General features: G+C 32.0%; 1 protein-coding gene across 1 annotated transcript; it reads right to left on the bottom strand.

Annotated features, from left to right (window-relative positions):
* Positions 1-5401: 5401 nt before the first annotated feature.
* Positions 5402-14532, bottom strand: LOC126601311 (uncharacterized). The gene is made up of 10 exons (XM_050268001.1): positions 14070-14532; positions 12849-13837; positions 10360-12728; positions 7964-8028; positions 7055-7377; positions 6881-6974; positions 6611-6683; positions 5737-5874; positions 5524-5610; positions 5402-5474 (listed from the first exon to the last, which is right to left on the bottom strand). Exons 2-3 carry the CDS (start codon positions 13222-13224, stop codon positions 11278-11280), a joined length of 1827 nt encoding a protein of 608 aa, XP_050123958.1. The 5' UTR covers positions 13225-13837; positions 14070-14532; the 3' UTR covers positions 5402-5474; positions 5524-5610; positions 5737-5874; positions 6611-6683; positions 6881-6974; positions 7055-7377; positions 7964-8028; positions 10360-11277.
* Positions 14533-14762: the final 230 nt, after the last annotated feature.

Raw genomic sequence — 14762 nt, 5'->3', positions numbered from 1 at the left:
TTTTGTGTGTTTGTTTGTGTCTTAGGATACATTCCAACACAATGATGAGGATTTGGTTTTTAATTGCATGACTGTTAAAGAAAGTTACAAACATGGATGGAAGTTTGACATGCTATTTGGTTTATGCTTAGTTGTAGTTTTTGTTTACAAATTCACATGTAATGACAAAGAAAAAGAAAAAAAAATAAGTTTTTGTAATATGCTTGAAGGAAGGAACCCAAACTAACGCTACAACCCTGAGAGACTTGAGCCTATGCCTTATTTGGAGAGTTATTAATATGTGATTTCTTGTTTTCTAAAGTCGTTGCATGATCTCATTATTCTTTGCTTGGTTGCTACTTAGAAGACGTTTCATCACTATAGTTCCAAATAATAGAACTCATACCCGTCTCATTCAAAGCATGACATTGAATTGCATAACACATAAACAAGATGAAGTTGTTAGTTAAAACCAAAACCAAAAAGCCTTACCCTTTGCATTATGTTTTGTAGGTTTAAACCCCGTTTAGCCTTACTTAGCCTATTTTCTTTGTTAGCCACATCATCTTTACCTAGCCTAGAATAGGATTATCCATACCTTTGTTCTTAAGGCATAGTGAAGCATGACTTAGAAAAAATTCCTTTTGATTGTCCTTATGCAAAAAAATAAGTGTGGGGGAAGGGATTTTTGTGTGTTGTGTACCAAGAAAAGAAATAAGGTACGAAAAAAAAATATTTAGAAAGGAAATCTCAAGTGTTGGTTGTTGAAGAAATAGTCAAAAAGTTTGAATTTGGCCTTAAAAGATGTGTGAATCTTTCCCTTTGTGTTTAAAGTTGATTTTTGCATGCAAAAGTGAATTCTAAGTATCAATTTCATTATTTTGCGTACTATAGCTTTAAGAACGTTTGTTTATCCTTACATTTCTTTGTTAGCCAATACCCTAAGCCTTATTACAACCCTTAACTTCTATCTTGAGTGTTAAGTGTTTCAATATGTGGAGTTTGGGATTGGTATAAGCATATGGTGTCTCTGGTTCTCGCGTCTAAGTAGTGGCATTCCATTTATGAGATCATATTTATGCACATGTATTAATAATTCCAGAAAGTGTCTTCTATGTTATAATTATATGTGAGTGCTAGTCTACATGTTTACATCAATCTTCTCACATATACCTAGTGTAAGGTGTGTAGTCATAAAATCTGTGTGAAAGTAGAGTGCATATCCGATAAGGAATTGAGTGAATTCTCTAAGGCATGTTACTACATTCAAAACATTATTTTAATTGATCAAATGTGAGCTAGTGAGTGGTAACTGCGATCAAGTATGTGCTCGAGGGTAAAGACGGCTAAAATCTATGTGAGTAGTGATTTTTAACATGTCATGTTTCATTGGAAATCCCTGAGGCGATTGTTGGAAGGTTTAGGTTGTTTGTTTTGCTCGAGGACTAGCAAAAGCTAAATGTAGAGGAATTTGATATGAGCATATTTATGCGACTTAGTTAGCTTGTTTCTTAGCATTTATTTAGTTAGTTTCTACTTATTATAGTGATTTAAGCTATTTTCGTGTGTTTGTAGGTTCAAATAACAAAGTTGGCAAGAAAGTGTAATTTGGAACGTTTAGGAGCAGTTTTTGGCCAAGATTGGATAGCTTATGCATAGAGGAAGATGGATGGACGAATTTGAAGTCAAAAGAGGCTAGGAACATGATACAAATCTGGAGAAACAAATGCAAATTGCAAGAGTGGATTGTGCACTCACCTAACCCACCAGAAATTGAGTGGATTGTGCACTCATCTAACCCACCAGAAATTGAGTTAAACAAATCTCTTACCTTTGCAAAGTTGAGTCCATCCTCTCCCTATAAATACCAATTGCAGCATCCTCATTGAAAGGATGAGAGGATCCCCCTTCACTATAACTCACCTATATCCATCCACCACAACAATTCACCACCCCCCATATCACCTAGAAACCCTCTCAACCGCATTCTACACCATTGTACACCTTTGCCGCACCCTTTGGAGAAGAAGGAGTCTTGTCGTGCCTTCCATTGGAGCAAGGACCTTGTGCACAAGCCACCTGCAACCATTGAAATTCTAAAAGTTCTTTCTTCCCTCATTTTAGTTTCAATATTTATTTCAGTTTGTTTTTCAATTGCTATGAACATATGTAACTAAGTTTTTTTTAGTTAGAAGTGAATTCAAAGCCATGGGCATATGCTTAATATGAATTGATTCCTTTCAGTTATTATTTCGTAAAACATGAATGTGATTTACTTATCTATTTGATTGATAACTTATTCCTGTATGTTGATTAAGGATTCATACTTAGTTTGCATACATGAATCTGATGCTAAATTATAATAACTTTCACCTAATCGTTAGGAACTTATAATTAAAAGTGGTGGAGATTGCTAGTCACAATCGTGTTAAGTAGATTCTTGGTTGGAGTATCATGCAGTTCATAGTTACGATAGTCTTGTCAATGCTTATGATTTCCATGAAACTTAATGATCTTTGAATGTATTTTTATCATGTTGTTCATATAGGGAACTTGAGAAGAATAATTTGGTTGCGATGCATTGTCCATTCAATACAATGAGTCTAGGGAAATCTGAGAGTTAATTAGTGCATTCGTGATTAATTTGGGGCATTGTCATTCATGGTTTAAAGAAAAAATACTGAAAATCGATTTATGTTGCATATGTTCATGTGTGGAAAAGGACCCTCTAACTAGCTTTTCACCTTTGAATTTACCTTAATTTCATTTTAACTTACTTTGTTTGCTGCAATTTACTTAGTTTTGTCAAATTCGTCCAAAAACCCCCTTAGTTCTTATTTGGTGTTTTAGTTTAGTTAATTGAGTTCAAATCTGTCTAATTTAGTGTTTTGAGTCAATTTAGTCTTAAATTCGTCCAATTCACTCTCTAGAGTCTGTTTTAAGTCCTTTTAACTTAGTTTTGCTGTTTTGAGTCAATTTGGTCAGTTTTGAGTTATAAGAGTCTAATTAAGAGTCTTTGAGTCTAGTTAAGTGTTTTAAAGTTTAAATTGGGTAGATTAACATCCCTTCTAATCCCCGGCCTAGAACGAGAGTCTTTAGATCAAAACTACTGGAAGAAGATATTCATAGCATCGTGTTTGTGTGCTCTTTTAGTGGATCCATTGTTCTTCTAGGTTCCCATTATCCTTGAGAATAGAAACATAAAAGAATAATGGATACACTAAAAGAGCAAACAATCACGATACCATGAATAACTTCTCCAATAGTTTTGATCCAAAAAAATCATCCGGTTTTTGAATTTTCTTTGTCTTACATATGAAACTTAATTTATTAAGTGGGCAAGGCAGAATTTTCCATTCTGGCCTTTGTAGGTTTATAACAATTTCTACAATGCAACAGCTATTTATGCTATTTCTACTAGCTTGAGGTTCTGATGGGCCACTTGGAAGCTTTCTTTATTTTTGCCATCTTCACATTGGATCCGAAACCCAACTGCAGCAAGGAAAACAGTTTAACAAAACTCAAAACATTAACTTTTGTTCTCAATGCATGCATACAAAATATTAAGTTTTACTTCGTCGATAACAGATGCATACATACCCCAAAACAAGTTTATGCAAGCAGGGAACTGCCTTCATGGAAGAAGCTAAGCAAGCAAGGGATAAACTGAAGTAGGCATCAACTAATAATTCCAAAGGGGAAATTTATACTTCTGAAGGTAAACCTGAAAGCCAACTAAGGAATTAGGAACAATACAACCAGAAAAGATAACTGGCACATCATTGGCATGAGAGTCAGCTGAAGGCACCCCTTATAAATTCACCAATAACGCCAAACTTATAAATTGATACCTCAACTAGCAACAACACATTCTTGAAATGAAAATCTGCCAGCCATCCACGATGACTAAACGAAACAATGTTTGCATAAAAAAAATCTCAATCTATTTGAGTTCACCACAATATTTTTTGTCTCAAGATATTCAATGCCATCGAGGGACCAACAGCACTTAAACTAACTAAATCTTTGGCAAAAACTCAGCAATAATCGTTCAAGAAATGGACAGTTGGACAACAAGAACTCAACCGCTTCTCTGGTCAAAACAAAAACGAAGATATTTGAGGGCCTTGAAACCAAAATTGTTCCGGCAAGGGCGTCTACATATCTAATAGTAGTTTTGCAGAAATGTATAGTTGTTACCTGTGTGTTCTAAAATCGGCCTAGGCCGTCCCGATTGGATGCCAGAACAAAAGCGGGCGCTCCTAGGCGGTGGTGCTAGGCGGTTCTCCCCGTCGCCTTCCACATCCGGTCGTACTGAATCACCGCAGATTCCCCGTTCGTATCACCGCAGATTCGCCGATCGAACCACCGCAGATTCGTCCATCGAATCACCGCGGATTCGTCGATGAAATCTGACGAGGAAGTGAAAGAGAGAGAGGGGAAGAGAGAGAGGGAGAGAGATCGTGCAAAAGAGGGATGGAGGGAGAAAGAGATGATCTGCTGCATAGAAAGAAATAGAAGAGAGTGTGCAGATGAGATTTGAGAGAAGAGTGGGGGTGGGTGCGGCTAATGTCTTGCTTAGGTTGATAGGGTTTCCTTTTTATAGTAAAATACTAGATAGAGATGCCCGCACGTTGCTGCGGGATTTAAAATTGCATGAATAATTATGTTTGAAAGATAACCTAAGTTAAATCTAGTATAACCAGAAAATTTCTAACCTTTGAGCAATAGATAAATTTGAATAAATGAATGCATCTCTGCATCTCTAAGTTTCTAGAAGCGTTTAAGCTGAGACTAATAGATCCATAACATAGGTTTCAAAATGGAGGATAACATTGATCAATCTAAACAGATTGACGTCAAGAGAGTAAACAATTTCTTTTGTTCTTTGTTAGTTTACAAAGCTAACTTGTTTGAAAAGATTGAAAGTAAGTGGTCTTCGGCATTGAAATCCCACAAAATGAGTATATCAAAGAAGCAATTGGTTTTGTTGTAGAACATCGCTGAAGCATGCAGTGAGATCATCTTGCTGCGAACAAAAAGGAATTTATATAAATAATAAAAAGTTATGTAATTGTAGATGGTAAATCGTGTGATCTAATGGTTAAAAACTATGTGAGGTGCTTAGATATCAAGAAATAAGAAGCATATGGAAAGTGAGGACTTACTTGAGTTGGGAGTTTGGATAATGTTTTTAAGTGCTGTAAAAGTTTTGTTGGCTTGAGTTGGTTGAAATGAGATGTTTCTTTTCTGCACAAATGAGTTTCACATGTATGTTAAGATTATTAAGCTAATTTAGATTTACAATATTTGAGTTGGAAAATAAGAAACTCAAACAGATATTCAGTGTTTGTCTAGGTGAAGAAATTGAAACAAAAATTGAACAATGGGAGTGTAATAGAGAAGATACTTTTTGTGATACCTCCGATGATATCTGTAATGTTTTGGTGTTTCTGCACCACCTTTTTAGATTGAAAGCCTTCATCTTGGAGGATCTAAAATAACCAAAATCCAACAGAATAGAAGGAGAGGTGTATACCATACCAATTTGATATCTGATCTTTATTAAAAATTTGGACAAAATGAAGACCAGCTTGAATAAGTTCTTGAAATTAAGAGCAGCTTTGATATCTGAGATATAGAGATAATTAAACACAAAATATATATTGGTTATAATGTATAAAAATTAAATAAGATAAGCCAGAAAATATTATTCAAGCTGGGGATAGTTATATTTGAAGAGATATTAACACTTACCGTGGAATTGCATGAAATTTTTTTTATTACACTTAGCCCCAAATACGGATGCATCATCGTCAGATGCTATTGGAAGCACAATGTTTCAGTCCCTCCATTTGTTTTTAAAACAGGTATGCCAAGAGGTTGAAGTAGTTGCTAAAAAAGTAAATAACTCATAATCATTTAAATGTCTAAGTAAGAAAATAAAAAACATCTGATGACAGAATTTTAGCTATATGAACACATGTTGGAAAAAATTTGATTAATGTATGTATAAATATGGATACTTAGTGAACTAATAAATTATGAGCAAATGAAACGTTTTCAATTAGGTGCGAATAAATTGGTTGTACCAAAATGCTAGAACAATAGTAAAAAACACAAATCATAACTTTTAAACTCATAATAAAATGATACATGTTTTATACTGTTGAATGAAGTACATCATATATATTTGATTAATCTAAACAGACAATGGATATGAAGCTTGTCAAAGAATAAAAAGAATAGGGAAGTGGTTATACGCATCAGATCAGGTGTTAGAGTACTCAGCATGAATGAAGAAAAATATATCCACACCAGCTTAAGTGTTAGCAAATAATACAGCATTAAAGCAATGCTTCAAAAAGAACGACAAATGCAAATTGCACACAATAACTATTACATTATATGCCTTATGGATGATTGTAAGGTAAGTGAGGAAAAGATAATCTTAAAAAAAAAAAATTCTAATTAACAACCAGTTAATTTTGAGTAATCACTGAAATTAAATTATTTCATAGGAAGGGAGATAGGGGTACGGTTGATGAAAAAAAATGGAATTACTGAAATATAAACCTAAATCCCATAAATAAATAAAAATAGAAACTTTATATTGAAATTGAAGCTTTACCTGCAGATCAGCAACAACAAATGGAATGCTACGACAGGTACCTCAAGAGTGAGCAAGAGCTGAGCAAAAGAAACTGAATAGAGATTCAAACGTTTAGAGTCCAAATTTAAGAAAACAAATGCTAATCAACAACCAATTGATATTGGGTAATCATTGAAATTAAAGTCCATAACAACTTGAAAAATTTTTGAGATCAAATTTACAGCTAAATGGACAATCAATTTATTGAATTATGTATTGTCACTGTTCAAGCGTGAGAAAATGATATACCTTGCAAGTGCTGAAATGATTGTTTCTTGGCATGTTCATTCTGGTAAATAATATCCATAAGCATATGTCTATTTCAGCACTTGCCTACACTTACCTATATGAAAATAGGGAAAATTTGATAACATAACGCGATACACTATTAGTAGAAAATTAGTGTACTAATTTTTGGTATACCTGTAGGCAGGCTTTTCTGATGAAGTTTAGCTGTGAGTCAATTTGGCATTTGATATTCCTTTAGCTTCTAAAGGTAAACAAAAATCAAAAGTATAGATAATTTATAAAAGCTGAATAAAAAAGAGTAGAAACTAAAGGAGAAAATTGCACATACATAAAATAGACTGCATTACGCATAAACCCAGGAGCACAAAGCAGACAATTGATATTGAGATTAAACAGTTGTATCAAACTTAGTAATTAAGAAAGACCTTATAGTAGAAAGTTATACTTATGTGAAGAGTTTGTATCTGTTGCAAGTTTGCAAGTATTTTTTGCTGGGGCTGCAGTGAATGGAAAGGATAAACTTGGATTGATTTCTGTTAATACTATTAAATAAAATTAGTAATTTGGGACTGTGTAGGTAAACAAATGAATTATACTTATTAGATGAATGCCGAATGATATTATAGTTATGAAAGAGACTTTTCTGATTTTACAAACTGGGTTATAAATGGTTTAAATAATAACATGACTGAAGAAGTTCATTAATAAAATATATAATTGTATTTAAACTCATCGCTGGGGATTTCAATTTAACCAAAACGTGACAATTTTCATGACATCTAATAAAACCAACACAACAATATAATGATATGAAAATCTATACACTATTTAACAATTTGAGATTAAATTATCTATATATATTAGAAAAAGATTGTAGAAAGCAGAAATTCAAAAAAGAAAGAGTTTTCAGTCCTTAGTATAACTAAAATAACATAGTTATTTCATTATTAAATAGGATTGATACTTGTCATCAGGATTAAAAAAATCAACGATTGAAGAATCTGCAAGAAATTATCAAATTGAACTGAAACTTATCAATTTCTAATCCAAGTAACAAAATAAAATAGTTGGAATCAAGTTAACCTATGTTTGCTATATGAAGGAAACTGCAACTCCCTTTGGCCTTTGTGAATAACACATTGTTTACTCTGCATACACACAAAAAAACACTGCATCAACATTTAATAATAGTATGATGCTTAAATTTAAAAAAAGAAAGAACCATAAATTGTAATCAATTGTAATTTTTCAGAACAACCAAGTGGAATTTTTTTTTTTTTTTTTTTTATTTTATTTTATTTTTTTTTTTTTTTAGGAATGAGTTGTAGATATCATTGAAGCAGAGAAATACAGCAGAATTTTTTTCTATTGTACCTAATAACTATGTAAATTTATAAAAGTATAAATATATGATTTCAATTGTATATAACGAATTCAAAAAAATTTAGCCATTCATTAACAAAGCTAGCAACTTGATTGTAAATTTTGCAGTACGTCTTTAAACACTATATTTGTGGTATAGTTATTTACATGATTTTCTCCATTTCCTATCAAAAAATTTAAGCCTTCTCTTGATGTGACTCTAGACAATGCAACATATAATTGACCATGGGTGAAAACAGGTTCAGGAAGATATAATCCAACTTGTTTCAAAGATTGTCCTTGACTTTTGTTAATTGTCATTGCATAACATGGTCTAACTGGAAATTGTCGTCTTTTGAAAATAAAAGGCCACTTATTTTCAGTAGCTGTAAGAGTAATTCTTGGTATGAACACTTTGTGGCCAATATTAGTTCCAGCAAGTATTTTAGCTTCAATAATTCTATTAAATAATTGAGTAACAACTAATCTAGTTCCATTACATAAACCCAAAGACTGATTTAATTTTCGTAATAGCATAATTGGCATTCCTATTTTTAAAACCAAACTGTGTGTAGGCAAACCATTGAAGTCAAGTTTATTTTAAAACTCAACACGATACATTGTTTCCAGATTTTCTACATTTCCACTTGAAGAACATAGAGAATCATAACTTAAAAATGTATGCTGCTCTCCAGGTAATAAATCAATTATATAATTATTTACATCTGTAACAGTTGTATTTCTAGGTGTTACAATAGCTCGTTCTCTTAAATAAACAAAATTGTCAAAATAATTTTCAAAATTGGGGTATGTTGCAAAAAAAAATTGAAGAAATTGGATTTGTAGAAGAATGAATTATTAGATCTTCAGGTATTTCAATCAATGATGTATCTTTATCATTCGAATTGTTTATATCACTTGCATTATTAATTTTTCGATCACCTATTTGTAAAATCCAATTTGCAAAATCAATCAACTTATTTTTTTGTTCAACGCTTAATCCAGTTCTTGATAATCTCATATTCTCTTTTAAACAAAAAATTTTAAAATTTGACCATAGATAAGAACTATTTAAAGAAGCATTTATTATATCTTCTTTGGTTCCTCCAGGAATAACATGTAATATTTGTCGGAAATCACCACCTAATAAAAGAGGTTTACCACCAAATGGAACATTATTATTTGAAACATTTAGATGTGATAAAATGTCAGAAAGTGATCTATCCAATGCTTCAAAACAATATTTATGATTCATAGGTGCTTCATCCCATATAATTAAATCACCTTTTTGAATTAATCCAGCAAGATGAGTATTCTTTTTTATTGGACAAATTGTGGAATCAGTAATAGTCAAGGGAATTTTAATTCTGGAATGAGCTGTTCTACCACCTGGTAATAATAATGATGCTATTCCTGATGATGCTACAGCTAGAACAATTTTGCCTTCAGATCTAAGCTTACTTGTAATTACATCCCATAAAAAGGTTTTTCAAGTGCCTCCATGACCATAGACAAAAATAATCCTGGTTTTTTACTGTTTACAGTATCTATAACACAATCATACACATATTTTTGACCTTCATTAAGTTGTGATACTAAAAGTGTATGTTTTTTGTATAATTCTTGACAATAATAATTTAACTCTTCTCTCATAAGTTTGTTTTTTATTTCTAACATTTTTTGTGCATCAGGCATTGGTAAATGACATTTATTCAAAGAGGTAGATGCATTATTAAAAAGTATTTCTAGTTCAAATAATACAGAATTTTTTAACTCATCTTCTGGTATAATCATATCTGGAATTGCAAAAGTTTTTCTCAATTTGTATAAAATGTCATCATACATATTTTTCCAATGACTATCAAAAAGAATTTGAGGACTTCCTACATCACAAAACAAAACTATTGTAACAAACAATTGTCTCAATTGAGCAGACGATGCCACATTTACAACACTTGACAAAGCTTCAATCCATTCTTTATCATCACCTAACAATCCTAATGATTTGCATGCAGAATGATATGAAGTATGTACAACACCATTTACAGTTTTTAGATCATCAAAATGTAATGCACCTTTTTTCAAATTTAAAAGCATTCTTAAATAATACAACTCACCAGACGCAGGATGTACATATGCTATTTTGCCGATCGATCCTTTAAATTTTCTTGGCTTCCAAGATTTTTGGCGTGTGTCGTACAAAAATTTTGATGGAAATTGTGCATAAGTTAGTGAACGTGCCTCATCAAAGTTCTTGTTTGTTTCGAACCAACTTGTTAACATTGTATGTTCAAAAGCTTTTTGTTTAATAATTGACTGCAGTGATTGATCACCATTGAAAACAACATTTTGTTCGAATGGTAAATGCACTGGTAATCGTTCAACAGAAGGCTCTCTATGGTGTATAGAATATTGAAACAATCTCCAAACGGCTTCATAAGGTGATATGTATCTACAATTGAGATATGCTAATATTTCATCATTTGGATCTTTTTGAAAAGCTAATCGTGCTCTATCTGAACCTTTATTAATATATTTGAACAAATATTTTATGAGCATAGATTGACAACAACATTCAACATTTATATGAGCATTGTATCTCAAAAGCAGTCCTGCATTATAAGGAACCACAAAACTGTTATCAATTTTTATTCCATTTTTTATCACAAAATTTGCATCATCATCATGACGCCTATAAACTGGAAAACCGTTTGGTTCAAAAACTGTTTCATTTTTGTATGGCTTAGGAAAGTTTTTAGAACATTTATTTTCACGCATGCAAGTAGAGTTTGGATTAACATGACCACATGGTCCATGAATCATAAATTGATTAACAATTTCATAAAGTTGTGGATCAACAATTTTATCTGGCAATTCAGCTGAAATAATAGAATCTATATCTGATGGTAAAAAACACTTAAAATTTGGTTTCAACCATATTAACATATGAGAATGAGGCAAATCTCTTTTTTGGAATTCAATTGTACAAACATCTGTTTGTAACATAAAATCAAAAGAAAAGAAAACAAAAAAAGTCAGTTTGATAACAACAAAAAATTAAAAACAACTAAAATAAGCAGAAGAATGAGTTTTTGATACTTACTTGCTTGAACTTCTCCAAAAGGTTTTCCAGATTTGATAAAATCAAGCATGTCATCAAGTTTAACTTTAAACACTCTGGAAATTATATCAGGTCTATCCTCAGGTTTAAATCCAGGTTTTTTTTTAAATTGTCTTATGATTTCTGGCCATTTAACATTGCAAGTAAATGTTATGAACAAATCAGGATGTCCATATTCTCTACAAATTGCCATAGCATCTTGATAATTATTAATCATATATCTAGGACTTCCTATATACGAAGCAGGCAACACAACTTTTTGTCCTAAATTGTTTGCATCATTATCACCTTTTAACACTGCATCATAAATTCCTTTGTAAATTTCACTCCTTAAATTTTTTTGATTTTGCCTGATATAATCCAATCTATCTTCTTCAAGTGTTGCATAAGAGTCTACCAAATATTGTTGAAATAGTCTACCCCCTTTTAACAATGTAGTTAACCCTGGTTGTCGTTCTTGAATTTGATAAGCTATAAAAGCTCTCATAGGCACTCTTTGTCTTTTACTTTTTTGGCCGTTATAATTTTCATTCCATTTTAAATTTGGTCTATACCCATCTTCACCATATGAAAAAAGAATAGGATATTGTAAAGACATAAATTTTGGATTTAATTTTGTAACATGTTTTAACCCTTCGCTTTTAGACTCTATAATAATATCTCTATTAGAATCAAATAGGCCTATGTCACCAACTATTAAACCGCCTATTTCATCACACATTGGTTGGTCATATTGTTTACCATCATTTGTCTGCCTTCCTAACAATGTCATTTTTACAGAAATGAGACCATCAATTTCAAATTTATCCCTTGCCATTCGAAAAAGTTTAACCAACTCATTCGATTCATCAAACATTTTGATTAAACCTTCAACAATTCTTGGATCAAGTTTTTTATTGTTTTCACCACAGTCAAAAGCTTTGAGACGATTTTGTACCTCATTATATGTATCGTAAACATACAATTGAGCAAATTTTGGAGCCTCATTATCAGCAGGCAAAAGAGATCCCATCAAATGACAAACTTGACCACTAATTTTGAAAATGTAAGGGCTTGTTCCATTGTTAATTGAATGATCAACTTTGGCTCCCATTGATGTAAATGAAAACATAGAATTGTAAGCTCTAATATTTTCCCGAAATGATAAACTTATTTGACCTGCAGTTGGATCAAGCAACAAATCTAAAAATTTCGGTGTTGGTTTTGGAGTTGAAAATTGAATTTTTCCTTGTTGACAACAAAGGGTAAAAATCGGTTCATCTTTTTTACACTTTTGTTTAAGAGATTCTTTCAACCAAAAAAAAGCACCACAATGAATACATTTGTAACTCATATCTCCAAAGTCCACATAATCTTTCACAACCCCTACATAAAAAGATGTGGAAAAAAGAAAGAAAGAGGAGATAAGCACAATATACCGTTAATTAAATGCCAAAATTGAAATTTGACAAAAAAAAAAAGTATAATATAAAATTAGAAACTTACCACTTCTATTTTTTTGAAAAAAAGCTTGACCTTTATTCATAAGATTGTGATCCTCATTTTGGAGTGTGTTTTGAGAATTATTTGAAACGTTAACAACCTTTTTTCCCTTTTTATCACGTGTTTGACACAAATTTTTAACAGGAGTCACACCCTGTACACCATCATAATTAGCATGATCAACAACACATTGCACAGCGGAAGATGTGCTAGTCCCACACTGATATTCAATCTCTGAATTTTGATACACAAATGTATCAGTTTGAGACAAAACAGTGTTATCACAATTTTGTAAATAGCTTGTTCTACACACTTTTTTAGGCTGCTGAATATATAGAATACAATATATCCACAACCAATAGTCTGGAAACACGATCATTAAAATTGCTTAACCCCAATAAGTATTTTTTGTCTTGCAAAAATTATATTGTTCAGTCACTTCTTTATACAATCTTCCAGTTTCAAATACCTAATATTAAACTTTGTAACAAAATTATTAGCACTTTTCCTTTTGCTCTCAACTAACTATAAAAAAGCAAGAAAATTTTGAAAGATTAATAACCTTTTGGCCTCGTAAAGATACAGGAATAAAAAGGAAAAACATAATATTTTTAATCCTTTGTTTTAGAGGAAAGAAAAAAGAGTTGAAGGTCTTGGCAGTTTAAAACATATAAGATAGAGAAAACACACAGTAATTTTTTTAATACACTATTACCTTTATTCTATTTTACAAATCTGGTGTATTAAATGATTATATATTCTAATTATCCTGTTTTAGATAATTTAATTACTCCAATTTGTGTGCTTTGCACATTAATTAGAGATAATTGTTTTTGTGTGTATTGGACATGGATGAGAGATAATCGTATATGTAATTATGTTATGATTTTCTTTGATTAACATGATATTCCCTCCTTATTTATCTAATTTCTACACTTAGCAGTGAATTGAACACCGAACCCAGCAACTTACCAATAATAAACACACAGCGACTGCAACAAAAAAATAAAATAAACACCGTTACAGAGTACAAAAATAAAGGAAAAAAAAAGCCATCAAGGAGAAGACATGGATCATTTTGTCTGGGAGGTGGCAAAAGCAAAAGCAAGTTGGGATTTAAAACACCGAATCACATATTCGGATGCATAAAAAGATAAATTAACAAATCCAAAAAGAAATAAAATTTAGAAACACATTAAAAGCTGAGATCGATGAAGACCGCACCTTGAAAAGGGTAAACACACAAACTCTTGGAGTCCGATCCCAATTCTGCCGTCGGAAAGTAAAATAGAATTGAATTGTAAACTTTTTTCGGCAAGGATCGCAAGATCGATACAACGACCACAGGTTTGCACAAACGCTGACAAACCTAGCTTTGAAGAGGTTCCAAAGAAATCAACCACTCCTCAGAAGATGGAGGGTGCAAACATCTAGAAAAAAAGCAAAGAACTGGGTTTGCTTCGGCCGGATTTTGCGAGAAAGAAAGGACAGAAGATTTGAGAGCAAGAGAGACCACGATGGAGAGCAACAAAAGCATACATCTGTGAAGGAAAGGAGCCCAAACTGAAGAAAATATCTAGAACACTCGGGCAAAGGACGATGACCGACGCGTGGCAAAGATGTGCAAAAGCGTCATCTCACTGTACCAAGCAGGTAAGACCACCGGAAACAAAGAAGACACCAAGGGTATTTAAGCCATTACACTGCTCGTGAACAGTGTTTTTCACCGGGTTTTAGTATATAGATAATTTTGGCATTTGTTATTCCAAAATTTTCATTTTACATATTAAATTTTTTATATTTAGAAAGAAAAATACACTTTTAAGTGTAGAATGCAATTTTTAGAATGTCAATAATACTTTCTTTTTTTTACAATTATATTAGGCCCAACTTCATCTTTCTTAAATAAAGAATGTA

The sequence above is a fragment of the Malus sylvestris genome, chromosome 15 (assembly GCF_916048215.2).
Source record: "Malus sylvestris chromosome 15, drMalSylv7.2, whole genome shotgun sequence".
Taxonomy (NCBI): Eukaryota; Viridiplantae; Streptophyta; class Magnoliopsida; order Rosales; family Rosaceae; genus Malus; species Malus sylvestris.
Note: the sequence above shows the minus strand (reverse complement) of the source record. Positions and strands in the feature narration are given on the sequence as shown.

Coding starts and splice junctions, on each gene's coding strand:
- LOC126601311 (XM_050268001.1), bottom strand. CDS start 13,224: ATGATCGTGTTTCCAGACTATTGGTTGTGGATATATTGTATTCTATAT. Junction 12,729..12,848: donor TTTTCAAAAAAATAGAAGTG/GTAAGTTTCTAA, acceptor CTTTTTATGTAG/GGGTTGTGAAAGATTATGTG.